Source organism: Hyperolius riggenbachi, chromosome 3 (assembly GCF_040937935.1).
Source record: "Hyperolius riggenbachi isolate aHypRig1 chromosome 3, aHypRig1.pri, whole genome shotgun sequence".
Taxonomy (NCBI): domain Eukaryota; kingdom Metazoa; phylum Chordata; class Amphibia; order Anura; family Hyperoliidae; genus Hyperolius; species Hyperolius riggenbachi.
The window spans coordinates 224,521,711-224,548,676 of record NC_090648.1 but is presented as its reverse complement, the minus strand read 5'-3'; the positions used below and the strand labels follow the sequence as shown (position 1 = coordinate 224,548,676).

The following is a 26,966-nucleotide window of genomic DNA, read 5'->3' as shown; positions in this document are numbered from 1 at the left end:
CAACCTCTGCAGCAGGAGTGCCCATTGGGTAGATCACAAAGGACTTCATGGTAGATCCCAACTGCACTACATTTTCCATTCTGTATATACACTTGTGCTCCTAAAATTGTACATAGATCATTTTGACTTGCTAATTTTAAAAAGTAGCTCACAAGTTGAAAGTGTGGGCACCTTTACTCTGCAGCAATGCTACAAGCAATCAAGTCTATTTGCAGATGACCTCTGGATGTGACACTAAGCACATACACTTAGCATCATTGGTCAACCATTATGAGGCCTGATCTAAGCCGAACTGGTCCTGTTAAAACGCTGTATGGTCTTGACCACCACGGTGCAGCTTAATTTCAAGGTGTTGTCAATCTTCTTATAGCCTAGGCCATTTTTATTTACAGCAAAAGTTCTTTAAGATTCTCAGAGTTCTCTGCCATGAGGTGCCATGTTAAACTTATAGTGACCAATATGAGAGCGTGATAATACCAAATTTAACACACATGCTCCCCATTCACACCTGAGACCTTGTAACATGACCTTGGGGAGGGACAAAGTCTGTTTGGGCAGAATTTTGACATTCTTCACTTAGGGGTGTACTCATTTTTGTTGCCAGCAGTTTAAACATTAATGCCTGGAGTACTAACCCCCCAAAATCCATTTTAATTCTTGGTTGTGATGTAGCAAAACAGGCATAACATAGAAAGCAATTACCGTAACACTTTTTTGCAAAGCTCCATAGCAACTATTGGAATTTTACAATGATATAATTATGACTTTACTGGTTTACATGATGATATCGGTGTAGGTTAATGCATTTGCGTAAGATGGTAAAGCTTTCTTTATGAACGGCACAGATAGTCACACGTTTCCAGTTCCTAAATCCAGAATTCTGTATTTTGTTTTACAGAGGTAATTACAAAGGATGACATGAATAATTACATAACACAGTATTATAACGAGCCCAGTAGTGGTAAGTCTACCATCTGCACTGCCTGTTAAACTATGCATGCTTAGTGAATCAAAACCTTTTTATTATAGTTTTGGATAAAATAAAGAAGGCTAAAAACTAAAGTGTTTTTGTTTTTTTTTTATTTTGTATACCAGAGTTCCAGGCATAGACACCAAGGTTATTATTATTATTATTATTTAGTATTTATATAGCGCTGACATAACTGTACAGAGTATATAGTCTTGTCACTTAAAGCAGAACTGAAAGCTGTTAAACAGAAAAAGTTTCCCTTACCTGGGGCTTTTGCCAGTTCCCTGCAGCCGACCTGTTCCCACGCAGCCGCTCACCTCACCATTGCTCCAGTCCCCTGCCGGGTTGCCTATAAGACAAATGGGGGGTGGGGGGGGGGGGGAGAGAAGAGATAGCTACACCGAATACTGATTTGATTTAAATTCCACTTCCCATTTTTTATTAAAAACAAACCATTTCTATTTGCAGAAGCATTCCTAGTTTAACCACTTTACCACCATAGGTGCGGATATGTCAGTCCCTTTTTCCCCCAGGGACGGAGATATCCGCACCTCCCGCTCGCTCGTGCGCTCTCGTGCACGCCGCCGCCCGCAGATCAATGAACGGGAAAACATTTTCCCGTTTGTTGCTCTAAGCCCCCCGCAATGATCAGCTGCTTCTATGAGAAGCAGCGATCATTGTGAGGGGAAAAAAAAAAGTTTCCCAGCCTCATAAGACTTCCTGCAAGCGTACTTCCTACGCTTGCAGGTCGCATAAACAAAGTTACTGTGGCCAAATAGTAAAACGACACCCTAAAGCATTTTTCATATACAAATACATTAGTTTTACACCAAAAATTAACTCATTACCTCCCACACTCCCCAATTTAAAAAAAAAAAATTACAAAAAATAAAATACATAAATAGTTACCTTAGGGACTGAACTTTTTAAATATTTGTCAAGAGGGTATAACACTGTTACTTTATAAACTATGGGCTTGTAATTAGGGATGGACCCAAAACTGAAAAACATGCACCTTTATTTCCAAATAAAATATTGGCACCAAACAATGTGATAGGGACATAATTTAAACGGTTTTATAACCAGGACAAATGGGCAAATTTCATGGGTTTTAATTACAGTAGCATGCATTATTTAAACTATAATGCTCGAAAACTGAAAAAAAAATTTTTTCCCCACATTTGTTCCTATTTTCTCATTAAAACACATTTAGAATAAAATAATTATTGGCATAATGTCCCACCTAAAGAAAGCCTAATTGGTGGCGAAAAAAACAAGATATAGTTCATTTCATTGCGATAAGTAATGACAAAGCTATAGACGAATGAATGGAAGGAGCGCTGAAAGGTGAAAATTGCTCTGGTGCTCAAGGGGTAAAACCCCTCAGTTGTGAAATGGTTAAAGCTTGTTTTTTTTTTTTTTTTACACACACACTTGTATAAAACAATAGACCTATATTATATCTGATCTTGTTATATTTACCTGTAGAAAGTGGAATTCCTGGGACCTGTATCATCACTACAGCTGCTATTGATGTTCACCATCACCCCAATATATCCTCTGACCTCTACTCAGCAGATGTGGCATTCAGCCAAGACCAGACCAGCAGCTCAAGCAGTAGAACATCAGTGAGTCTGTCCAGATCTCCAGAAAGCTCGGAAACCCTGGCACAGAGTATCAGCAGTCAGGTCTTCTGCTCCTCAACAGACTGCAGTACCAGAGAAGAGTCTACAGACTACTGTCCTTTAACCAAAACTATTAGACGCACAGTAAACAATGCAGTGGTGCAAGAACTCCTATCCTCGTTTTCTGATGATGCTTCATTCATTCAAAAAGGGCTGGATCCAGCTAACTTGCACATAAGTAATGCAGCAGGTTTATGTACAACTAGTCCAAGACATGGAATAAACATTTACAACAGAGTGAATCGAGAAGGGTTTGGAATATTTCATGATAGGTCAGTGATTCCGCTCAACCTCCCTTTACTAGAAGATAAACGTATAGACACAGAACTACAATGAAGCAGGGCCTTAGATCTCATACATACTCAGAGGAAAACAGGGCAGTAAATTCTTAGCTAATAACTAGTTATGATGGCTACATGCAACATGTATAATGCTGTGCAGAGCTATACTGGCATCCTTTCCAGATACTGCTCAAATTCACTCCAAAGTCTGCATTACTGTGACCTGGATATGGACCAGAACAGGATACACTGTTCTCAAAAGCCACCATTCATTATTCTCAGGAGATGTATCAATTCCAAAAAATAACAGCTCTTATGTCGGACCTCATGACAGCGTTTACATAATGTAATCATTAGCCGCATGCTTTTCTCTACAATCAGTTTTGGAGCAGCAGCACCCAGGTGATAGTCTGCATAGAAAAATCTGATGAACAGGTACTTGTTACTGCAGTATTACAGCTTTCATATATTTCCTCAGTCCATAGCTACAGATTTTCTACAAATGCTACAATATTTTTGAATGCAGAATTACATTTTGGCAGTACTTGGAAATGCAGGTAATAAAATAAATGATACAAGAACATACATCCAGCGTTTGGTTTTATTGGTGTTCAGTAATTCATTTCTCTATAAAATGTAAATACAAAAACTATCAAGCGGTTAAGGAATGCACTGCCAGGAATAACAGAAATGAAACCCAGCTGAGGTTTGGCAGTCCTGGCTGACAGGGCCGTGGAAGATGTAATGGCTGTAATGTGGCTCTGAGATCTGTCACTTACTTACAAATGAGCAAAATACTCACTGCAAATTTCTGTTGATCAGAGACCAGAAATGTGGAAGTGCTAAATCAGAATCCAAAAATGGTTAATCAACAGCTTGTGAGCTCTTCCATTGCAGTCATCCAGGTTTCATGGCAGGAGGTGCTAATGAGATGTGACCAGTTTTATTAAATAGATTACACATTGGATGCAGTGTGAACATTCACTTACAAACACCTATCATCATCACAATAAGTGCAGGGAGTGGGGTATGCGGTAGGTTAAGGTTTTCCTCAAGCAGTAAAAAGCTAACAAGAGCAGTGCTATGGGTACTTGATTAGTGGAATAATTAATATTCCTGATTGTATGTAACCTCAGGCATGTATCATGTAGTGTATTGCCTTTTACGAAGTTACAAAAATCCTCTACATGTTCCCAACCTCTCATTACACTTTCATAAACATAAAATTCTCCCATAGCAATTACTAGATATAAAATAGGATTGATTCACAAATCTGTTCTCTTGAATTATCTCACCTACCTAAATGGAAAAAGGAGTGTGACTAATGGTGTGTACACACTTGAAAGATCTTTTACCCCCTTCCATGTAGTATGAGAGCCATACTCTATACAGCCTATTCTATTGAGCTGAACTCCCCATCAGATAATCTTTGCAAGATGCTGTGCACAAAAATGCTGTACACATGTAACAGATCAGTATCTGCAAAAGATCTGTTCCTGCAAAGTGCATTTATAGTCTATGATATCTGCAGATCTTCATACACACCTTGTTTAACAGACATTCATCTTCATATCTGACAATCATCTTCAGATCTGAAAATCCTTCCTGGTGGATCTGATCTGCAGATGAATGTCTGTTAACCATCTTGGCGTTCAATTTCCCCAGGATTTCTGTGCAAAAAGTGGTTCAATTAATTTCAAATACTTTTCAAGCCTTTTTTTTTTTTTGTGTAATCATTTTAAAATATTGAAATCAATATAGGTTATTGTATTGAATTAAATAATAATAAAAAAAAGTGTTTGCATTGAGATGTTGACGCTGTGTGACCCTGGTGTAATCAACGCCGATCGGCGGGGGATGTAATTGCTGAGGGAGAAGAAAAATCTGCCAAGGGACATGGAAGAAGGCACTAGGGAAGCTATCCGAGGTACGCAACGAGGGATCAGCACGTCAATGGTGAGTATAAGACCCAGATGTATATACAGGGAGCCAGCTGTATAGCCAGGCTTTTAGGTAGTCAGATGAGCAGCCAAGTGTATAGTGAGCCAGGTTTGTGGGTGGGGGGCCTGGCCAGGTGGGATCTCCTCCTGGGGGGGGGGATCCCCCTTCTATGCGTGCGGATGTCTGGGTGGAGGAATACCCCTACTATGGGGGCGGATGTCGGTAGGGGAACCCCCTACTTTGGTGGGGATCCCCCTTCTATTCGGCGTGCTGTGGGTGTCCCCCTCCTCCCTCACAATCTCCCCCCCCCTTGATCTCCTGCCCCCCCTTGTCTGAAGCACCTTGAGGTGGGATCTACTCACCCGAGGGCTCTCTCCTACGGCGGCAGCAGCACTTCCTCCTCCATTGCCGAAGTCTCGTTCTCTGTGTAGTTACAGTAAGAGGCTTGGTGACGTCACCAAGCCTCATACTGTAACTACACAGACCGGGACTTCGGCAACGGAGGAGGAAGTGCTGCCACCGCAGGAGACAGCCCTCGGGTGAGTAGATCCCACCTCAAGGTGCTTCAGATGGGGGGGGGAGGCCAGGAAGGGTAGATTGTGAGGGAGAAGATGGGACACCCACAGCATACCGCATAGAAGGGGGATCCCCCCAAAGTAGGGGGATCCCCCACCTAGACATCCAACGCATAGAAGGGAGAACCCCCGATCGGCCATCCGCACACATAGGAGGGGGTTCCCCCACCCGCCCGCATAGCCAGCACATACTATGCCCCGCTGGCTGCACAGGGATTCCCCAGAGTGGCTGGATGCTAATTTTGCACGCTGGGGGTAGCACAGATCGCTACCCACAGCGTGCAGACAGGCATCCAGCCATCCTGGGGAATCCCTCTGATGAGGGAAAAGTGGAGCCGGCGGTGCAGAGAAACAGGAAATCTCCCTGGCAGTATTGACGAGCCACTTTCTGCTGGACGAGCCAGGCTCGTCATTACCGCCAGGGTGGTTAACCTGCCTGGCGTTCTGATTTCCGCAGCCCTGCGGCCGCGGAAACGTTTTTTTGCTAATTTTTGTTTAAATTTATCATGTAGCTAGCCTAGCGCAAGCTACATGATTCCCCCCCTCCCTGCGGCGTCCCTCCCACCCCTCCGATCGCCGCCGGCGCAATCACCCGTCCGGAAATCCCGTTCTGAGCGGGATTTCCAGGAGGGCTTCCCCCGTCGCCATGGTGACGACCGGCGTGACGTCATCGGCGTCACGGAGTCCCGATCCACCCCTCAGCGCTGCCTGGCAAAATTATACAAATCAGCCCAGCGGGGCCTGAGCGGCGACCTCTGGCGTCTCTGGACGAGCCTAGCTTGTTTAGAATGCCAGGGAGGTTAAATTATGTCCCTATCACAATGTATGGCAACAATATTTTATTTGGAAATAAGAGCATTTTTTCCGTTTTGCATCTATCACTATTTACAAGCTTATAAAAAAAATAGAAATATTTCATCTTTACATAGATATTTAAAAAGTTTAGACCCTTAGGTAAATATTTTTTTTTTTAATTGTAATTTTTTTTTTATTAAACATTTTATGTGGGTATTTTTGGGAGGGTGGGATGTAAATAGTATTTGTTTGGGGTAAATATGTGTATTTTTTTTTTACATTTAGATGTAGTTTTACTTTTTGGCCACAAGATGGCAACCTTGAGTTTGTTTACATGATGTCATTCTAAGCGTACAATGTACGCTTAGAGGGACATAGGAGGCAGAAAAAGGCGAAGCTGTCGCTTTTTCTGCGGGGGAGAGGAATCAGTGATTGGGCACCATGGCCCGATTCATTGATTCCTGGGCTAACAATCCGCGGCCGGGAGCGCGTGATCTGCTGCGGGAGCGCATATGTCCTCCTTGACGTATGACTAAGTCAAGGAGGATAAAGTGGTTAAATGATGAAATAACCGGGAAAAATGGGCAAATACAATACGTGGGTTTTAATTATGGAGGCATGTATTATTTTAAAACTAGAATGGCCGAAAAACTGAGAAATGAATTTTCAGTTTTTCCTTATTCTTACTGTTAAAATGCATTTACAGTAAGGTAGCTCTTAGCAAAATGTACCACCCAAAGAAAGCCTAATTGGTGGCGGAAAAAACAAGATATAGATAAGTTCATTGTGATAAAGTTATAAGCTAATGTATGGGAGGTGAACATTGCTCGGATGCATAATGTGAAAACGACCGAGGGCTTAATAACGTCCCTAGCGGTATGGACAGATATATCCGTCCATAAAAACATGCTGTGAACAGTATAAACGTGCATACACATCAATACTCTCCTGCACTGTATACTAGACCCTTGCTTGACACATTTTGGCAAGTTACAGGAAAATTTTATTTTTACAAATTTTATCACTTTTTGCACAGAAATCCTGGGGAAATTGAACGCCAAGGAGGTTGGTTAAAAAAGGTGTGTATGGTAATCTGCAGATATCATAGACTATGAGTGCATTTTGCAGGAACGGATCTTTTGCAGGAACAGACCTTTTGCAGATACTGATCTTTTGAATGTGTACAGCATCTTTGTGTTCAGCATATTGCAAAGATTTGTATCTGATGGGGAGTTCAGCTCAATAGAATAGACTGTAGAGTATGGCTCTCATACTACATGGAAGGGGGTAAAATTGGTCTGATATCTTTCATTTATCTTTCAAGTGTGTGTAGCATTACCTGGGGCTTGCCAACCTCCTCAGCTGTGCTGTCACTGCATGAAAATGGGAACAAGTCGTCCCCAAAAAATTCAAAATCCACCCTATAGATTTTGAGAAAAGCAGTTTAAAAATGTTTAAGAAAAATGTTTTTTAAATTCTGTAAATTGATATTTTGCTGTGTACTATATAGCAAGTTCCAAGTTCAGCTTCCACATTTTAAAGCAAACGTGATCCAGTGCTGGATAAAGGTGGTATAGAAGGACACTAAGGGGACAGGTGATAAAGTGGGGGCACTGAAGGCAGAGGTGACACTGGAGGGCAAAGAGGAGGTACATGGGACAGAGATGGCAGAGTGTTCTGACTCAAAGGATTCAGGTTAAGAATGAACCTAAAGTCCCTATCTTGTTTGTTAACAAAAACAAAAGTTTGCTTTCCTAAAACAGAAAGAATTTGCGATAATTCAGGTTGGAGTGAGCTCGAGATGTCTCCCGGGCACCACTGCTGAATATATGCAAATTAACCATTGTACCCTTAGAAGCTAAATTGACTACCAGTATAACACTATATGAAGCAATTTATATACGGTATGTAGACCTAGAATGAAGAAGAGAGGTCTTCTGAAGTACAAAATTTCCATGTCAGAAGTTTTCTTGAACGTGTTTATTTTAAACATTTAAACACTGCTGGTAAAAAAGTATATATTTTTGTGTTAGCAATACACTTATTACACCCTGTCTTGTAAAGTCTGTATAGTTAATTACAACTGAGATTTTGAAGAAGCAGCTGACTGATCTCTTGGAAAGTGGCATTTTTATTATTTTTTCTTCAGTAGTTCCGTCATTTCTGGCACTGCCTACAAATGAAAAAAAGGAAAGATTTGAGTTTGTGTGATTTTTGCATATAGATATAATTTGAGCAGAAAATAAAAGTTAAAGGGACACTTAAGTCAAACGAAAAAAAATGGTTTTACTCACCTTGGGCTTCCAATAGCCCCCTGCAGCTGTCCGGTACCCTCGTCGTCTCCCTCCGATCGTCCTGGCCCCGCCGGCAGCCACTTCCTGTTTCGGTGACAGGAGCTGACAGGCTGGGGACGTGAGTGATTCTTCGCGTTCCCAGACACATTAGCACCCTCTATGCTGCTATTTGGTATATGATATATGCTATAGCAGCATAGATGGCGCTATTGTGGCCAGGAAAGCGAAGAATCACTCGCTTCCCCAGCCTGTCAGCTCCTGTCACTGAAACAGGAAGTGGCTGCCGGCGGGGCCAGGAGGATCGGAGGGAGACGGCGAGGGCACCAAACAGCTGCAGGGGGCTATTAGAAGCTTAAAGAAGCTTAGAAGCTCATTTTTTTGTTTGACTTAAGTGTCCCTTTAAATGTATTACAGATTAGAACTATGAGGTTTATTTATATTACATGATCTTGTAGGACCATTGACTAGATAGAGAGAACAACTGTTGCTGTATATTGCAGGAATGGCTTAGGGTGCAGACACACATCTAAGTTTGATTTTCCAATGTCACCACTTCCACACAGTAGGAGGATCAAAAGTTTTTGAATACTATAAACATGTAGGTAAGCTCTCATACTACTTTGAAGTGATACAAGTGGCCAGTTATTGCAGGGCTGTGGAGTCGGACAATTTTGGGTGCCTGGAGTCGGAGTTGGAGTTGGGAAAAAATGCTCCGACTCCTAATGAATTTGTAACTGTAATTAAAATAGAAAATATGATAAAATGTTCTATTTCTCAGATAAGTCATTAAAAATAATGTATTTATACAGTAATAGCTGTGCTTAGTCCACAAAAATGAAATAAACCAATCAAAATTAGTTACTTGTGCTGCTTCAATAAAGCAGTCCCCGTATTTTTAAGGTCAGATATACATATCTTATTGTGACTGTATATATGATGTGTACACAGGAATCTCTTATATACGAAATAACATCTATACTGTAAGTATAAAGCCTGATGTGTAGCCGTGTAACTAATAGAGATGGTCAACGAGATGGAAATAATTCTGCATTGATGCTGATTTATGCAAATATATGCACTCCCTTTGCTGATGAAATCAAATAATTTGATATGTTGTTAAAATTTGGTTTGGTGACTACAAATTAAAGGGTAACTGAGACGGATGAAAAGTAAAGTTTTATACATACCTGGGGCTTCCTCCAGCCCCCTTCAGGCTAATTAGTCCCTCGCTGTCCTCCACCACCCAGATCTTCTGCTAGGAGTCCTGGTAATTCAGCCAGTCAGCGCTGTCCGGCCGCATGCCGCTCCCACAGCCAGGAACATTCTGCACCTGCGCAATAGTGCTGCACAGGTGTAGTATGCTCCTGGCGGCGGAGTGTGTGCATTCGCACTACGCCCGACTGGCTCAAGTACCTGGACTCATAGCAGAAGATCCAGGTGGTGGAGGAGGACAACGAGGGACTGATTATCCTGAAGGCGGCTGGAGGAAGCCCCAGGTATGTATAAAAACTTGAATTTCATCTGTCTCAGTTTTACTTTGTTACACAGTAGTACTATACTCTACATATGCACTCCCCACAGAGCTGCAGGGAATCCACTGAGAATGTTGTGCACATTGAACACAGAGGTGTTGTCTGTTTACAATCTCCTCATTCCCCTGCAGAGTACCTGCACATCATTCTTACATGTACCCACACTTACATTGCCTAGGGCCTGATAGATGTTCTTTGTTCCGGTTTGTACCTTTTACAAGTACTCTTACCAAGGACTAGTTTTAGTCTAAAGGGAATAAATATAGTAGTCTACATATCCTTCTCACTTCAGTTGTCTTGTAAAATTCCTAAGCGTTGGCAGTTAAGAGACAAATTTCATGTTACATACTTTTAATCAACAAAATTGTAATATGCAAATTAGAGGAGTCGGAGTCAGTGGAATCCTAAACTGAGGAGTCGGAGTCGGTGGATTTTTGGACCGACTCCACAGCCCTGAGTTATTGACCAATCAAATTTGGAAGGTTCACATAGCATCAGATTCCTGCTGTGCACAGAGAAGTGGATGCGCTGTCACCATCCATGGCAAAAAAAAACAAACCTAATTCCCAGAGTCTCTATTGTCTCCATTGCATCAGACTTCATGCATGCATACTGTGTATGATGTGGATAGGCCAGGCTGCTGTAACTGGATCCTGGAGAGGTGAGTTATCTAAAAGGACTATGGTTGGGGGGGGGCTGAACTTACCGGGGGCCTCTAGTTGTCCCCCCACAGCCACTCACCTATTCTCCAGTCCCCGCCTCTGGTTCACTTGTGGAATTTCTGACTAAGGTTGGAAAATCACTGCGCCTGCACGGCCGTGTCCTCTCTCCCGCTGACGGTACCAGGAGCGTACTGTGAGGCGCATACCGTACTGGGCCTGTGCAATACACTCCTGGTGACATCAGTGGGAGCAAGGGTGTGGCTGCGCAGACGCAGTGGTTTTCTGACTTTAAAGTCAAATTCCAGACGTAAACCGGAGCATCAGAGGGCACAGGTTGTCTGCAGGGGACCTTTAGAAGCCCCAGGTAAGTTGTACTCTTCCACCTACCCCCCCTACAGTACTCCTTTAAAGGTGGCCACTAATGGTCCAAGTTTGACTGATCAGAAATTCTGATTGGTTGTAAATCTTCGTTAATGGGCACAATCGATTACGATTATAAAAATAGTCCCCTGATTGGATTTTTGTCAAACCAAAATTTGGATTTTCTTTTTGGTTGTGATAGGAAGCAAAGATTGTTTTTTTGATGGTGTAGTGAACGATTTTTCTTCTGATCAGAATCACCTGATCGCTCAAACGATTTTTTACTAGAAATTGGACAGTTAGTGGCCAAGAGTTCCACTGTGTACTGCAGTGTAAAGTAAACCTGAGCTACACTTGTGAATAGGGATGGCCCTGCTTAGGAGAACTCATGGAGAAGCATGTGATCAGTTTGATCAGCTGATATATTTGTAAGGCCCTGATTTGCTGGTCCTGATTATGTGTTAAACCAGGAAGTCCTTACAGCAAATCAGGACCTTACAAATCTATCAGCTGATCAAACTGATCACATGCTTCTCCATGAGTTCTCCTAATCGGGGCCATCTCTACTTGTGAATACCGCTAAAGGGGTTAAGAGATCTGGAATGCAATATTTCCCTTATACCAGACATAATTACACCCATGTGGTCCAAAGAGCTCCATTTTTCATCTGCCTGTAGAACATTTTTGTAGAGGTGTTGGGTATAATTTTTATTTTAACCCTTAGCTGACCTCTTCACACCAATTGACGTGAACGCAGCAGCAGCCCCAGGACTGCTCCACGCAAATTGGCGTAAACTGCCTTCTATGGGGCTAGCAGAACATTGCACGCTTGTAAGGCGGAGTTCCATTCCGCCTTCAATCTCCCAGCGGTAATCTCCGCTCGGAGACTGTTAGATGGCGATCTGGAGGAGCGATCAGACCCCACCAACAGAGCTCTGATGGTCGGGAAAAAAGGGGGGGGGGGTGGAGAGAGACTCACTTGTGTGCTGAGTTGTGCGGCCTTGCAGCGAGACCTTAAAGCTGCAGTGGCCCATTTTCAAGAAAAATGGCCTGGACTTTAGGGGGTTTAATACTGCGGTCTTTAAGTGGTTAAAATGAGATATGCCTTTATGACATTCTTGAATCACAGAGGTACCATCTTACTATTATCATAGGTGCCCACTTTTCTCAGCCTCTTCCTTATGGTATCATAGGGTGAGGCTAAAAAGCAAAACAAAAATGCATTTCTTGAATGCTCTTGTGGAAATGTGTGACCTCCTGGAAGAGCTTTGAGCTGCTGCTGTATAGGTTAGGTAAATTAGGCAGTGACCACTGTTCCTACACTTTGCCATTAGGATAATGGCCTTTACTGTGATTTGGTGGAATACCAGGTATTTAGAACTTGTTTTTAACTTGTTCTAACAAACTTCTATTTGAAGAATAGCACAAAAGCGTATATACAAAATCATGACGCATATGATAAACAACAATAGGTACAGTGAGCATTGAATTATGTATTCTTATGGTGTTCTCTCATCTCATGTAAAATGAGATTTGATTGTGAAATCCTAGTATTTTGGAAACTAAGCAATGACTATGTAAATTTATTATAAGTTCTTATCTATAGTGAGGTGCATACTTAACCTGGTTGACTACAGTTGAAGCAATCCGTAAGCAAACTTACAAAAAAACAAACCTACACCTCTGGTTAGTCTGGAGGCTTCCAGTGTGCTCATCAACCACACTGCTTGGGAATGTCTTGTTCATGGCAAAGCGTCCTCTAGTGTACAATAGTGGCCATACTGTGCAGGCTTAAGTCTGGACACACCTGCCCAGTAGCATGAAGCTATTATATAATAAGCGGCCACAGTTGTACATGGAGGGTAGCATGTCCATGCGAACATATCCAACAAGCACTTGTTGGATATGTTTGGAGTGACCCTGCACAACAGTGGTGGGCTCCAAGATGGTTCTGGAAGCCTCTGGTGTGTGTTTTAGGGTATTGGTACCATGGCTGTGGAGTCGGTACGAAAAGCTTCCAACTCCTCAGATTATAAAACCACAACTACGACTCAACTCCGGTACCCAAAATGGCTCAGACGCTCCGACTCCTTAAGGTGGCCACTAACTGTCCAATTTCTTGCAAAAAAAATCGTTCGGGCCGATCAGAAATTCTGATCGGATTCGTTGTAAATAACCTCCATTGATGGACACAATCGGTTATGAACAAGTGAAAAAAGTCGTCCGAATGAATTTTCGTCAAAACCAAAATTTGGATTTTCTTGATGGTTGTGATAGATAGGAAGCAAAGATTGGTTCGTTGATGGTGTAGTGAACGATTTATTACAATATTTCACTTCTGATCAGAATTTCTGATTGCTTAAACGATTTTTCGCTAGAAATTGGATCATTAGTGGCCACCTTTAGTCTAATACCTAACAGGGCTGTGGATTTTGTACAAAAATCTTCCGACTCCTCGACTCCGACTCCACAGCCTTGGATACAACAATGTATTTAGGTATGAAGAGCAAGGTAAAGAGGAGAACCAGTGATGGAAAAGGTTTAGGTTCACTTTAGATTCACGGTATTCAGTCAGCTGAATCTGATGAGCAGTTCAGTGTGGTTAGGTGTTTATTCTGTAATGTGCACTTTACTTTTCCACTAAACTAAGCAGAGCTGTAGAAACAGTAGTATGTGTGTACTGGTGGAGATGTGGTTGGAGATAGTTGGACTTGTGAGATGTCTTCTGACATACTGACAAATAACTTAGTGTTTTGTTGTTCCCTGTGTGAATAGCTTTGGGACTGAAGAGGTGTCCTGCTGCTCCTGCTTTGAATTCTCAGATGAAAACAATTCTTTAATTATTTACAGTATCCATGTATCTGTCAGGTGGAATTAATATGCTCCTACAAAATTTATTGGGGAAATTGTCGACATGTTGTACATTGTAAATGGCTGTGTTGTAGACCCAGCCAGCAGGCGTCAGTTCAGGAACAGCATTAAGGACTGGCACTGCCACCTACTTTTCCCAGTAGACCAGGGAATGAGTACATATGGCATGATGCAGAGCTTTCTAAATGCAGCTTGTACAAATATTTTCCATCAGCACTAATTAAAGCAGCAATAGGCAAACAAAAGAAACAGCATACTTCTGACAGCACAGTTTGAATAAATGTGTAATAAGACATGTAGCACAGCGTGGCTTTCTATCCAGCTTGCACAGGCACTCTGTGTTACAGAACAAATACAATTTTGATCATGTACAGTATATACCACAAGGTAATGCATTGCAATGCAGAAGCCCTTCCTTTGCTACAAAACTGGAAAGGTGGAAGCTAGTGGAGTTAACCCCGCATTTCCCGCTCTTTCCTCCTGCACTCTGAAGAAGGTTCTCATTTTACGAGAGAGTGCTCTCACTCATCCCTATACCTAATGTTGGAAAAAACATGTTGGAAAAAATCTGGCTGGTAAATCTAACAGAAAATTGTATGGTGTGTAACTAGCAAATAACTAGCCGGGGTCAGGGCATCTTTCTCAACTTCCCCCACCCCTGACAGGGTGCCCATCTTTCTCCCCTTTGTGCATATATTCAGAGCAAATGCAGCAAAGCACACATATCTGTTCCACTTTTGCACACTAAGGGCTCGATTCACAAAGCGGTGCTAACCCAGTTAGAGACTTTAGGCGTGATAACCATTGCACCACGCTGGTGAGAAGCCAGTTTAGGCGTGATAAGTTTAGGTGTGATAAGTTTAGGCATGCTAGGTTTAGATAAGTGTAGATAGCGTGCAAAGTCCAGCACGCAAAGCAGCGCCATTAAACTCTATGCGAAGTGCACCAGACTTTGCTAGCGCAAAACTTTTGATCAGCTGTGCACTGCGGTGCTAACGCAGTTGGTGCTTAAACTTATCATGCCTAAACTTATCATGCCTAAACTTATCACACCTAAACTTATCATGCCTAAACTGAGTTTAGGCATGATAAAGGGCTTTTCACCAGCGTGCTAACTGTTAGCACCGCTTTGTGAATCAGGCCTTAAGTCCTCTCCTTTTCACTCAGGCCGGTGAATGTGCATTAGCATCCCTCTGGCTCCCAATGCATGTCGCGTGACATCGGAAGCCTATGGAGGGACGCCGGTGCACGCTCACCACCCCAAGGCATATTTTCATTTATAATCTAAACTTTCACAAATGAAACAATTAAAAGTAAAGAGTTGTAATTATTACCTTAAATAAATCTGCTACCAACCCATAATCTGACACCTGGAAGATTGGAGCCTCTGGGTCCTTGTTAATGGCCACAATGGTCTATAAATTCAGAAAACAACATGAAGTCAGCACCATATTCACACCTAAATGGGATTATTCCATTAAGACTAACAGCCGTTAACACACAAAACAAAATGCACTACCGACTGGGCTTCAGTAAAATATGAAATGTTATCTGCTGTCATTAGCTCCAGAACAATCACTGCTCTAAACACTACTTTACTGAATAAATTCAAGCAGTTGGGTGGCAATTTTCAAAAAGGAATTATTGGGGTTCAGAACTAGTGAAGACCATATCACACTTGTAATGCTTTATAGTCCTAGATGTACTTATGACAGAGGTTACAAGGAGCAATTCTAAGCAACTGTCCTTCTCCCTTATTTCAATCTATGAGTCTTACAGCTAAAACTCTGCAGCACTGTCAGTGGTTCTGCAAGGCAGCTGAATGCACTGCATGGATAATACTGCAGCAAATCAACACATTTGAAGCACAGTACAGCTAGCAAGTAAAACTCGCAACAAATACATGTATTTGGTGTAAACCGTAGTCTTTAACCACTTGAGGACTGCAGTGTTAAACCCCCCTAAAGTAGGGTTGCCACCTTTTTTTGGGGGGGGAGCTAAAAGTAGAAGTGGTTTGTTACTTTTTTTTTCTTTTTACATAAATTGAACAAGACAACTGCCTGGCCTGAGTGGATGGGCCTCCTGACTGGTTGTTACTGGCCTTTGACAGCAGCTAAGTGGTTGGCTTGCGGCTGGACCTGCCTGGTTGTTGCTGGCTGGACAGCTAAGTGTTACTATGCTTGGGATTGGCCACCTGGACCTCTAAACCTCCTGGCTGGCCCTTAAGGGGGAAAAACATCACTTGATGTAACACCAGATTGACCATTAGATAGAACCCTCTAGGCCAGGCATGGGCAAACTCGGCCCTTCAGCTGTTACGGAACTACAAGTCCCACAATGCATTTGCCTTTATGAGTCATGACTGTGGCTGTCAGACTCCTGCAATGCATTGTGGGACTTGTAGTTCTTTAACAGCTGGAGGGCCAAGTTTGCCCATGCCTGCTCTAGGCCGAATCTGATTAGAGAGGGATCTATTACCTGACCTCGCACTGCACTATTGGAAATTTTCTTAGTGCCATGGCCCCCCAAGTGTATGTTTCCCCCATCCGTGTGCAATGTTTTATTGTCACCTGTCCACCGACATGACTCCTGCCCTTGTCCAGTATCCGCGGGTGCATGTACCACATGACCCCAGTGCATGTAGTGACTTCACTACATGCGAGAGTGTCTCATGGCACTCACAGTGATGCCAGACACTGGAGGAGGCCAAGAGTTGCACCAGACAGGTGAGCCTTTAAAACTGCACACAGGCACTTGGACATTGCAATACTGAACGCGGTTACCATTGCGCATCCAATCAAGCCCTTGAAACCGAGATTTTCTGCCATTCCCAATCGCTCTATCCATCTGACTGTCATCAGAAGAGCTCAGAATTGAATCCTACCATAGTTATAATGTCCTACATCTTCTGCAGCGCTTTACAGAGTACAGGTGGTAAAGTGTAAATGCTGCTTTAACCACTCTAATGGCCGGTCCCAATGCAGCAAGTGAAAAAGGAAGAGCCGCACATTGCCAAATATATGTGCACATATCAAAAGTGAAAAACGACGCATAGGCAGAAAGCATAGTGTCTAGTTTTTCACGTTTGATACGTCCACAAATACAGTTTTTCATCGGGAGACATGCAGATCTTCCTTTTTCACTTTACAGTACAGTTATGTCACTAACTGACCCTCGGAAGAGCTCACACTCTAATCCCTTCCATAACTATCTGTCCATTAAAATCTTGGGCCAATTTAGGGAAAGCCAACACAAGATTGTTATCCACTAAGCCACAGTGCTGCCCTCAGTGGCTGGGCTTTGCTTGCTGCTGTCTGTCTCCTGAGTGCTGGGCTGGCTTTTCAGATCGCTGGCAAACACTCCTAGTGGGTCCCAGACTCCCAGGCCTGACAGAGCGCACATTCACATTTGCATCCCCATCACACTTGTACTAGGATTGTGGTTCTCATTCAACAACTGAGAATCACAATCGCTCCAATAACGCTACCTGCAGATGCAGCACGTTTGCGATTTCGCAGGAGGTGCAATGTGAATAATCCCAAAGGGTTACATTACACACAGCAATTTGCTGATAATTGCTGGTGATCAGCAAAAGCCCTCACAACAGCACCCCAGTGTGAAAGAGCCCTGAGCTGGACTCTGGGCAATGTCTGTGTGAGCCTGTGGTGACTGTCTGGTTCACTAGCTGTCTCTTTACCTGGCTGGGCAGCTGAGCTTCACAGTTTAGGCTGATATATTGGGCTGGCTTAGTGTATCTGCTGCTGATCCTCTCTGCTTCAGTGCTTCCATACATTAACCACTTGCCGACCGCCCACAGCCCATGGGCGGCGGCAAAGTGGACGCCTAAAGGACCGCAATACGCCTTCAGGCGGCGCGTCCTTTAGGCATGCCGGGGGAGCGATCGCGTCATTGATGACGCGCGCTTCCCCCGGCAACTGGCTCCGCCCACCCGCCGTAACATCCCGCCGGCCATACGGAAGCGCCGGCGGGATGTTAACCCCGCGATCGCCGCTACAAAGTGTATAATACACTTTGTAATGTATACAAAGTGTATTATACAGGCTGCCTCCTGCCCTGGTGGTCCCAGTGTCCGAGGGACCACCAGGGCAGGCTGCAGCCACCCTAGTCTGCACCCAAACACACTGATCTGCTCCCCCCGCCCACTGATCGCCCACAGCACCCCTCAGACCCCCCCCTGCCCACCCCCCAGACCCCTGTTTGCACCCAATCACCCCCCTAATAACCCATCAATCACTCCCTGTCACTATCTGTCAACGCTATTTTTTTTTATCCCCCCCCCCCCCTGCCCCCTGCCCCCTCCTGATCACCCCCCCACCCCTCAGATTCTCCCCAGACCCCCCCCCCAGACCCCCCCCCCCCCCCTGTGTACTGTATGCATCTATCTTCCCTGATAACCTGTCAATCACCCGTCAATCACCCATCAATCACCCCCTGTCACTGCCATCCAACAATCAGCCCCTAACCTGCCCCTTGCGGGCAATCTGATCACCCACCCACACCAATAGATCGCCCGCAGATCCGACATCAGATCACCTCCCAAATCCATTGTTTACATCTATTCTCTCCTCTAAACACCCACTAATTACCCATCAATCACCCATCAATCACCCCCTATCACCACCTGTCACTTTTACCTATCAGATCAGACCCTAATCTGCCCCTTGCGGGCACCCAATCACCCGCCAACACGCTCAGATTGCCCTCTGACCCCCCCTTATCAATTCGCCAGTGCATTAATTACATCTGTTCTTCCCTGTAATAACCCACTGATCACCTGTCAATCACCTGCCAATCACCTATCACCCATCAATCACCCCCTGTCACCCCCTGTCACTGCCACCCATCAATCAGCCCCTAACCTGCCCCTTGCGGGCAATCTGATCACCCACCCACACCATTAGATCGCCCGCAAACCCGCCGTCAGATTACCTCCCAAATGTATTGTTTACATCTGTTATCTTCTCTAAACACCCACTAATTACCCATCAATCACCCCCTATCACCACCTGTCACTGTTACCTATCAGATCAGACCCTAAGCTGCCCCTTGCGGGCACCCAATCACCCGCCCACACGCTCAGATTGCCCTCAGACACCCCCCCCCCCCTTATCAATTCACCAGTGCATTAATTACATCTGTCCTTCCCTGTAATAACCCACTGATCACCTGTCAATCACCTGCCAATCACCCCCTGTCACTGCCACCCAACAATCAGCCCCTAACCTGCCCCTTGCGGGCAAACTGATCACCCACCCACACCAATAGATCGCCCGCAGATCCGACATCAGATCACCACCCAAGCGCAGTGTTTCCATCTATTCTCTCCTCTAAACACTCACTAATTACCCATCAATCACCCCCTATCACCACCTGTCACTGTTACCCATCAGATCAGACCCTAATCTGCCCCTTGCGGGCACCCAATCACCCGCCTACACGCTCAGATTGCCCTCAGACCCCCCCTTATTAATTCGCCAGGGCATTATTTACATCTGTCCTTCCCTGTAATAACCCACTGATCACCTGTCAATCACCCATCAATCACCCCCTGTCACTGCCACCCATCAATCACCCCTGTCACTGCCACCCATCAATCAGCCCCTAACCTGCCCCTTGCGGGCAAACTGATCACCCACCCACACCAATAGATCGCCCGCAGATCCGACATCAGATCACCACCCAAGCGCAGTGTTTCCATCTATTCTCTCCTCTAAACACCCACTAATTACCCATCAATCACCCCCTATCACCACCTGTCACTGTTACCCATCAGATCAGACCCTAATCTGCCCCTTGCGGGCACCCAATCACCCGCCTACATGCTCAGATTGCCCTCAGACCCCCCCTTATCAATTCGCCAGGGCATTATTTACATCTGTCCTTCCCTGTAATAACCCACTGATCACCTGTCAATCACCTATCAATCACCCATCAATCACCCCCTGTCACTGCCACCCATCAATCACCCGCTGTCACTGCCACCCATCAATCAGCCCCTAACCTGCCCCTTGCGGGCAATCTGATCACCCACCCACACCAATAGATCGCCCGCAGATCCGACGTCCGATCACCTCCCAAGTGCAGTGTTCACATCTGTTCTCTACCCTAAACACCCACTAATTACCCATCAATCACCCCCTGTCACTGCTACCTATCAGATTAGACCCCTATCTGCCCCTAGGGCACTCAATCACCCGCCCACACCCTCAGAATGCCCTCAGACCCCAGCCCTGATCACCTCGCCAGTGCATTGCTTGCATCTATTCCCCCCTCTAATCACACCTTGAGACACCCATCAATCACCTCCTGTCACCCCCTAGCACACCTACCCATCAGATCAGGCCCTAATTTGCCCCGTGTGGGCTCCTGATCACTCGGCCAAACCCTCAGATCCCCCTCAGACCCCCTTCCGATCACCTCCCCAGTGCATTGATTGCATCTATTTTCCCCTCTAACCACCCCCTGAGACACCCATCAATCACCTCCTGTCACCCCCCTAGCACTCCTATCCATCAGATCAGGCCCAATACAACCTGTCATCTAAAAGGCCACCCTGCTTATGACCGGTTCCACAAAATTCGCCCCCTCATAGACCACCTGTCATCAAAATTTGCAGATGCTTATACCCCTGAACAGTCATTTTGAGACATTTGGTTTCCAGACTACTCACGGTTTTGGGCCCGTAAAATGCCAGGGCGGTATAGGAACCCCACAAGTGACCCCATTTTAGAAAAAAAGACACCCCAAGGTATTCCGTTAGGTGTATGACGAGTTCATAGAAGATTTTATTTTTTGTCAAAAGTTAGCGGAAATTGATTTTTATTGGGTTTTTTTCACAAAGTGTCATTTTTCACTAACTTGTGACAAAAAATAAAATCTTCTATGAACTCGCCATACACCTAACGGAATACCTTGGGGTGTCTTCTTTCTAAAATGGGGTCACTTGTGGGGTTCCTATACTGCCCTGGCATTTTAGGGGCCCTAAACCGCGAGGAGTAGTCTAGAAAACAAATGCCTCAAAATGACCCGTGAATAGGACGTTGGGCCCCTTAGCGCACCTAGGCTGCAAAAAAGTGTCACACATGTGGTACCGCCGTACTCAGGAAAAGTAGTATAATGTGTTTTGGGGTGTATTTTTACACATACCCATGCTGGGTGGGAGAAATTTCTATGTAAATGGTCAATTGTGTGTAAAACAAATCAAACAATTGTCATTTACAGAGATATTTCTCTCATTTAGCATGGGTATGTGTAAAAATACACCCCAAAACACATTATACTACTTCTCCTGAGTACGGCGGTACCACATGTGTGGCACTTTTTTACACCCTAAGTACGCTAAGGGGCCCAAAGTCCAATGAGTACCTTTAGGATTTCACAGGTCATTTTGCGACATTTGGTTTCAAGACTACTCTTCACGGTTTAGGGCCCCTAAAATGCCAGGGCAGTATAGTAACCCCACAAATGACCCCATTCTAGAAAGAAGACACCCAAAGGTATTCCGTTAGGAGTATGGTGAGTTCATAGAAGATTTTATTTTTTGTCAAAAGTTAGCGGAAAATTGATTTTTATTGTTTTTTTCACAAAGTGTCATTTTCCACTAACTTGTGACAAAAAATAAAATCTTCTATGAACTCACCATACTCCTAACGGAATACCTTGGGGTGTCTTCTTTCTAAAATGGGGTCATTTGTGGGGTTCCTATACTGAACTGGCATTTTAGGGGCCCTAAACCGTGAGGAGTAGTCTGGAAATCAAATTTCGCAAAATGACCTGTGAAATCCTAAAGGTACTCATTGGACTTTGGGCCCTTTAGCGCAGTTAGGGTGCAAAAAAGTGCCACACATGTGGTATTGCCATACTCGGGAGAAGTAGTACAATGTGTTTTGGGGTGTATTTTTACACATACCCATGCTGGGTGGGAGAAATACCTCTGTAAATGACAATCTTTTGATTTTTTTTACACACAATTGTCCATTTACAGAGTTATTTCTCCCACCCAGCATGGGTATGTGTAAAAATACACCCCAAAACACATTGTACTACTTCTCCCGAGTACGGCGATACCACATGTGTGGCACTTTTTTGCACCCTAACTGCGCTAAAGGGCCCAAAGTCCAATGAGTACCTTTAGGATTTCACAGGTCATTTTGCGGAATTTGATTTCCAGACTACTCCTCACGGTTTAGGGCCCCTAAAATGCCAGGGCAGTATAGGAACCCCACAAATGACCCCATTTTAGAAAGAAGACACCTCAAGGTATTTCGTTAGGAGTATGGTGAGTTCATAGAAGATTTTATTTTTTGTCACAAGTTAGTGGAAAATGACACTTTGTGAAAAAAAACAATAAAAATCAATTTTCCGCTAACTTTTGACAAAAAATAAAATCTTCTATGAACTCACCATACTCCTAACGGAATACCTTGGGGTGTCTTCTTTGTAAAATGGGGGCATTTGTGGGGTTCCTATACTGCCCTGGCATTTTAGGGGCCCTAAACCGTGAGGAGTAGTCTGGAAATCAAATTCCGCAAAATGACTTGTGAAATCCTAAAGGTACTCATTGGACTTTGGGCCCTTTAGCGCAGTTAGGGTGCAAAAAAGTGCCACACATGTGGTATCGCCGTACTCGGGAGAAGTAGTACAATGTGTTTTGGGGTGTATTTTTACACATACCCATGCTGGGTGGGAGAAATAACTCTGTAAATGGACAATTGTGTGTAAAAAAAAATGAAAAAATTGTCATTTACAGAGATATTTCTCCCACCCAGCATGGGTATGTGTAAAATACACCCCAAAACACATTCTACTACTTCTCTTGAGTACGGCAATACCACATGTGTGGCACTTTTTTGCAGCCTAACTGCGCTAAGGGGCCCAAAGTCCAATGAGCACCTTTAGGCTTTACAGGGGTGCTTACAAATTAGCACCCCCCAAAATGCGAGGACAGTAAACACACCCCACAAATGACCCCATTTTGGAAAGTAGACACTTCAAGGTATTCAGAGAGGGGCATGGTGAGTCCGTGGCAGATTTCATTTTTTTTTGTCGCAAGTTAGAAGAAATGGATTCTTTTTTTTTGTCACAAAGTGTCATTTTCCGCTTACTTGTGACAAAAAAATAATATCTTCTATGAACTCACTATGCCTCTCAGTGAATACTTTGGGATGTCTTCTTTCCAAAATGGGGTCATTTGGGGGGTATTTATACTATCCTGGAATTCTAGCCCCTCATGAAACATGACAGGGGGTCAGAAAAGTCATAGATGCTTGAAAATGGCAAAATTCACTTTTTGCACCATAGTTTGTAAACGCTATAACTTTTACCCAAACCAATAAATATACACTGAATGGTTTTTTTTTTAATCAAAAACATGTTTGTCCACATTTTTCGCGCTGCATGTATACAGAAATTTTACTTTATTTGAAAATTGTCAGCACAGAAAGTTAAAAAAATCATTTTTTTGCCAAAATTCATGTTTTTTTTGATGAATATAATAAAAAGTAAAAATCGCAGGAGCAATCAAATAGCACCAAAAGAAAGCTTTATTAGTGACAAGAAAAGGAGCCAAAATTCATTTAGGTGGTAGGTTGTATGAGCGAGCAATAAACCGTGAAAGCTGCAGTGGTCTGAATGGAAAAAAAGTGGCCGGTCCTTAAGGGGTAGAAAGACTGTGGTCCTCAAGTGGTTAACTAATAAAACTTTCTCCCCAGGACACTGCTGCTGGGCTGGCTCAGCTGGCTGGAATCTACTGTCCACACACACAGCCAGGGTGCTCTCCCCTGAACTCTCCCCTCTCACTCCCCTGCTGAATCTCGATACTCACACAGCCATGCACAGCTATAGGAACTGGAAGACAGTACTGTCTGTGCCTGTGAATTATCCTGCAGGGACGGGGCACACACGCTGCTCCTACAGACAGAACAGACTCAGCTCCTCCTCCTCTTTCCCCAGTAGCCTGGCTGCGTGCAAGAAGAAAACAGCCTGGGCGTGGGGACAGGGAAATGCTTGCTCCTGATTGGCTGGCAGTGGCCCACAGGCAAGACAATCTAGGAAGAAGGCTGGGAGGTCTCTGTGTCTGCACTCTGCTCAGCTACGAGAATTTCCGGCATATGATTTGCCGGTAAAAATTAAATACCGGCAGCGGCTTTGTAAAGGATTTTCCGGCTGGGCCGGCCAAATACCGGCTGGGTGGCAACCCTACCCTAAAGACCAGGTTATTTTTTACTTAATTGGCCACTGCAGCTTTAAAGCGGTATGGTCACCATAAAAATCAAATTTCAACAGCAACTGGTCTGAGTGTATTAAGTGATAATATCAATATCAAGATGGCGCCGTAACAGGACGCCGCGGCCACAGGGCTCCGGTCCTTTCTCTCCTCTCACCTGCTCTTTCTTTCCCTCTGGGGAATGGTGGAGGGGCGGGGGTCACTGCTGCTGCCCGCTGGCAGCTCCATCACCGGCACACAGCCTGGGGGGCCTTGTTGGGGAGCCTGCCCGGAACACGTGGAGGCACGGGCCTGGAGGCGGGCGGCCAGCTGATAGGGCGCTCAGCTGATCGCGCCCACATGCTCTGGCTGCGCTGGGTTTCCGGATCTGGCCTCCACTCTTTCGCCGCTGCAATGAAGACCGGGGCATGCTGCCCGATGCGGACCTGGCCAAGGAGGATCCGGATTTCCTCCGCCCGAGCTGCAGTCATCTCTGGATCTCTCCCCATTGCTGCCCGGTTTGCAGCCACCTCCGGGTCTCCATCGCTGCTGACAGCCTTCTCATGCAGCAGTGGCCTGGATCCACTCTGCATACACCATTAACCTCGGAGCGCTCTGGGCTGCCTGGATCCACACCACCACCGCATCAATGGAGGGCCTGATGCTGCCCCATCGCAGCCACAGAGGTGGTGATGCTGCCCCCCCTCCCAGTGGAGCTGGCTGCTGCATCTGGTGTCCTGCCACCACCAAGGTAAACCTCCTGACCTGCCCACCACTGCTGCCCCCGGCCCCACGTCCACCACCACTGCTGCCCAGCCAGGGTGGCCCCCGGCCCCACATCGCCTATCACTGCGGCCCAGCAAATGTGCCCCCTGGCCCCACATCCAACACCACTGCGGCTCAGCAAAGGTGCCCCCTGGCCCCACAGGGCCCCCACTGTGTCTGCACCCCTCATTACCAGCCGTGCGGACTTGTAATCAGGAGCGCTACTCCTCGGGCAACCTGGTCCGAGTGAACTCTGCTGTCCGCCTCCATCATGATGCCCCTCAGCTTTCACAGCCTTCTCTCTACTTTCGTGGACAATCGGTAGCACCTGTCTTGTTGGGAGCGTGTCGCTGTGTAGTGTCCAGTGCCGAAAATGGCAGCATTCATATCAGCTCTCAGGATGCTCCTCCAGTCCCACTCTTTTCTGTTCCTGCTATCAGTGTATGTTCTTGCTATGTTTTGTATTACGTTAACTGTACGTGTATGCTGTAATGCTCTGTTTTGCTTTTTATTGTTGCTTTTTTATTGTTTATATGTATGTACCATGCTTAACTGTATGCGATGCTGTACTCTGCTTAATTGTACGCACAAGCTATAATGTTGTCCTATGTATGCTTGTCCCATGTCTATGTATGCTTAACCGTATGCTATTCCTGTTTTCTTTTCATCGACGACCCTGTATGCGCCAAAACCAATTCCGGGTACAATCCACCGTTGTACTTGGCGATAATAAATTCTGATTCTGATAAAGATGCTAATCCTGCATTCAAAACTTGCAAAACCTTTTCTGCTGTTATGGTTTGGCGTTATCACATACTTTAGGAGCACTGGCCCTAGTGCTAAACCGTGCCAAAGAGTTGAATGCTGGGAGTTCTTTTTATCTATAATATAGTCCTCCTCTTCCATTTATTTCCCTATCTAGCTGCTTTCAGAAACACCCTCGGATTATTTGTGTTTACAAGCAAGGCTGAGGTGACTCAGTGATTGGATAAGTAAATAAAATAGACAGTGCAGTTGTTAGTATACATCTCAGTGGGAATGTCTGAAGACTCTGGGAGGAGGGCAGCTAATTAATACACAATGAGCAAGAGAAGGGAGAGGGGGAAAACAAGAGTCAGGGAGGATATGATATCAGCATTAGCTTGGCAAGATGGCCACTGCCTAGAATAGGATTTTCTGCTTTTCCTTTATACAATTCACAGGAATCATTATATGGATAGCATAATACATCTGTTATGCAAGTAGAAGTCGTATTTATCTACTTATATATGTGTTTTTTATTTGTAGGTTAGCATGGGTGTCGCTTGTTCTTTAAGGCCAAGCTGCAGGGCCGCACAACAAAGCACACGAGTGATCCCTCCCTCCCCTTTCCCCCCACCAACAGAGCTCTCTGTTGGTGGGGTCTGATCACTCCACAGTTTATTTTATTTTTTTTAATAAATATTTATTTATATTTTATTGTATAAATGGTGAAAGTGCAGCACTCTTCTTAAGCTTCCTGGTAGGATGTGCCTCAGTCTATCTGCCAGCACTGCAGAAACATCCAAGATAATGAAAAATGACCGGCACCATCTGTTATCTTTTGCTCTTTTATTGCATAGTTATAGCCATCAGCGACGTTTCGGAGATGCAACTCCTTTATCAAGCAAGGCTCAGAATAAACATACATCTCAATCATGTCTTTATATACTCACATACCAGGACGAGCAGCCTATTAAAGCGCAGTAAAACTACTACCCAATCACATAGGTCCATACTATATGCGGACCTGATGGGGAACTATCTGTCTGCTCATCCATTGGACGCTAAATCTTCCTACCCACTCCCTCCCCACGTCACCATGCGGGTAACGCTCCAGCCATCCAGCACCTGCGCATAGTGACACTCGCGCAGCGTCACCCTGGCCCGCCCAAGGCGGACCTGATGGGGAACTGCTTCGGGTGACGTGGGACGTGGGTGGCATCCATGCCGCGCACGCCTCCACCACTATGCGACCAGTGAGATCCGTGT

The 26,966-nt window shown here is 44.8% G+C and overlaps 2 protein-coding genes across 4 annotated transcripts in view; one reads left to right on the top strand and one right to left on the bottom strand.

Annotated features, from left to right (window-relative positions):
• The window catches only part of TMEM266 (transmembrane protein 266), a 108,624-nt gene extending 105,103 nt beyond the window's left edge, over window positions 1-3,521 (top strand). For all 3 annotated transcript variants that reach the window (XM_068275849.1, XM_068275846.1, XM_068275847.1), the window contains exons 9-10: window positions 899-961; window positions 2,459-3,521. In XM_068275849.1, coding sequence (XP_068131950.1) covers window positions 899-961; window positions 2,459-2,991 — 596 coding nt within the window. In that variant the 3' untranslated portion in view covers window positions 2,992-3,521. The remainder of the gene's footprint in view (window positions 1-898; window positions 962-2,458) is intronic.
• Window positions 3,522-8,212: 4,691 nt separating this feature from the next.
• Window positions 8,213-26,966, bottom strand: part of ETFA (electron transfer flavoprotein subunit alpha) — a 78,406-nt gene continuing 59,652 nt past the window's right edge. Inside the window, exons 11-12 of the mRNA XM_068275843.1 lie at window positions 15,301-15,381; window positions 8,213-8,420 (exon numbers count right to left, since the gene is read on the bottom strand). Coding sequence (XP_068131944.1) covers window positions 8,382-8,420; window positions 15,301-15,381 — 120 coding nt within the window. The 3' untranslated portion in view covers window positions 8,213-8,381. The remainder of the gene's footprint in view (window positions 8,421-15,300; window positions 15,382-26,966) is intronic.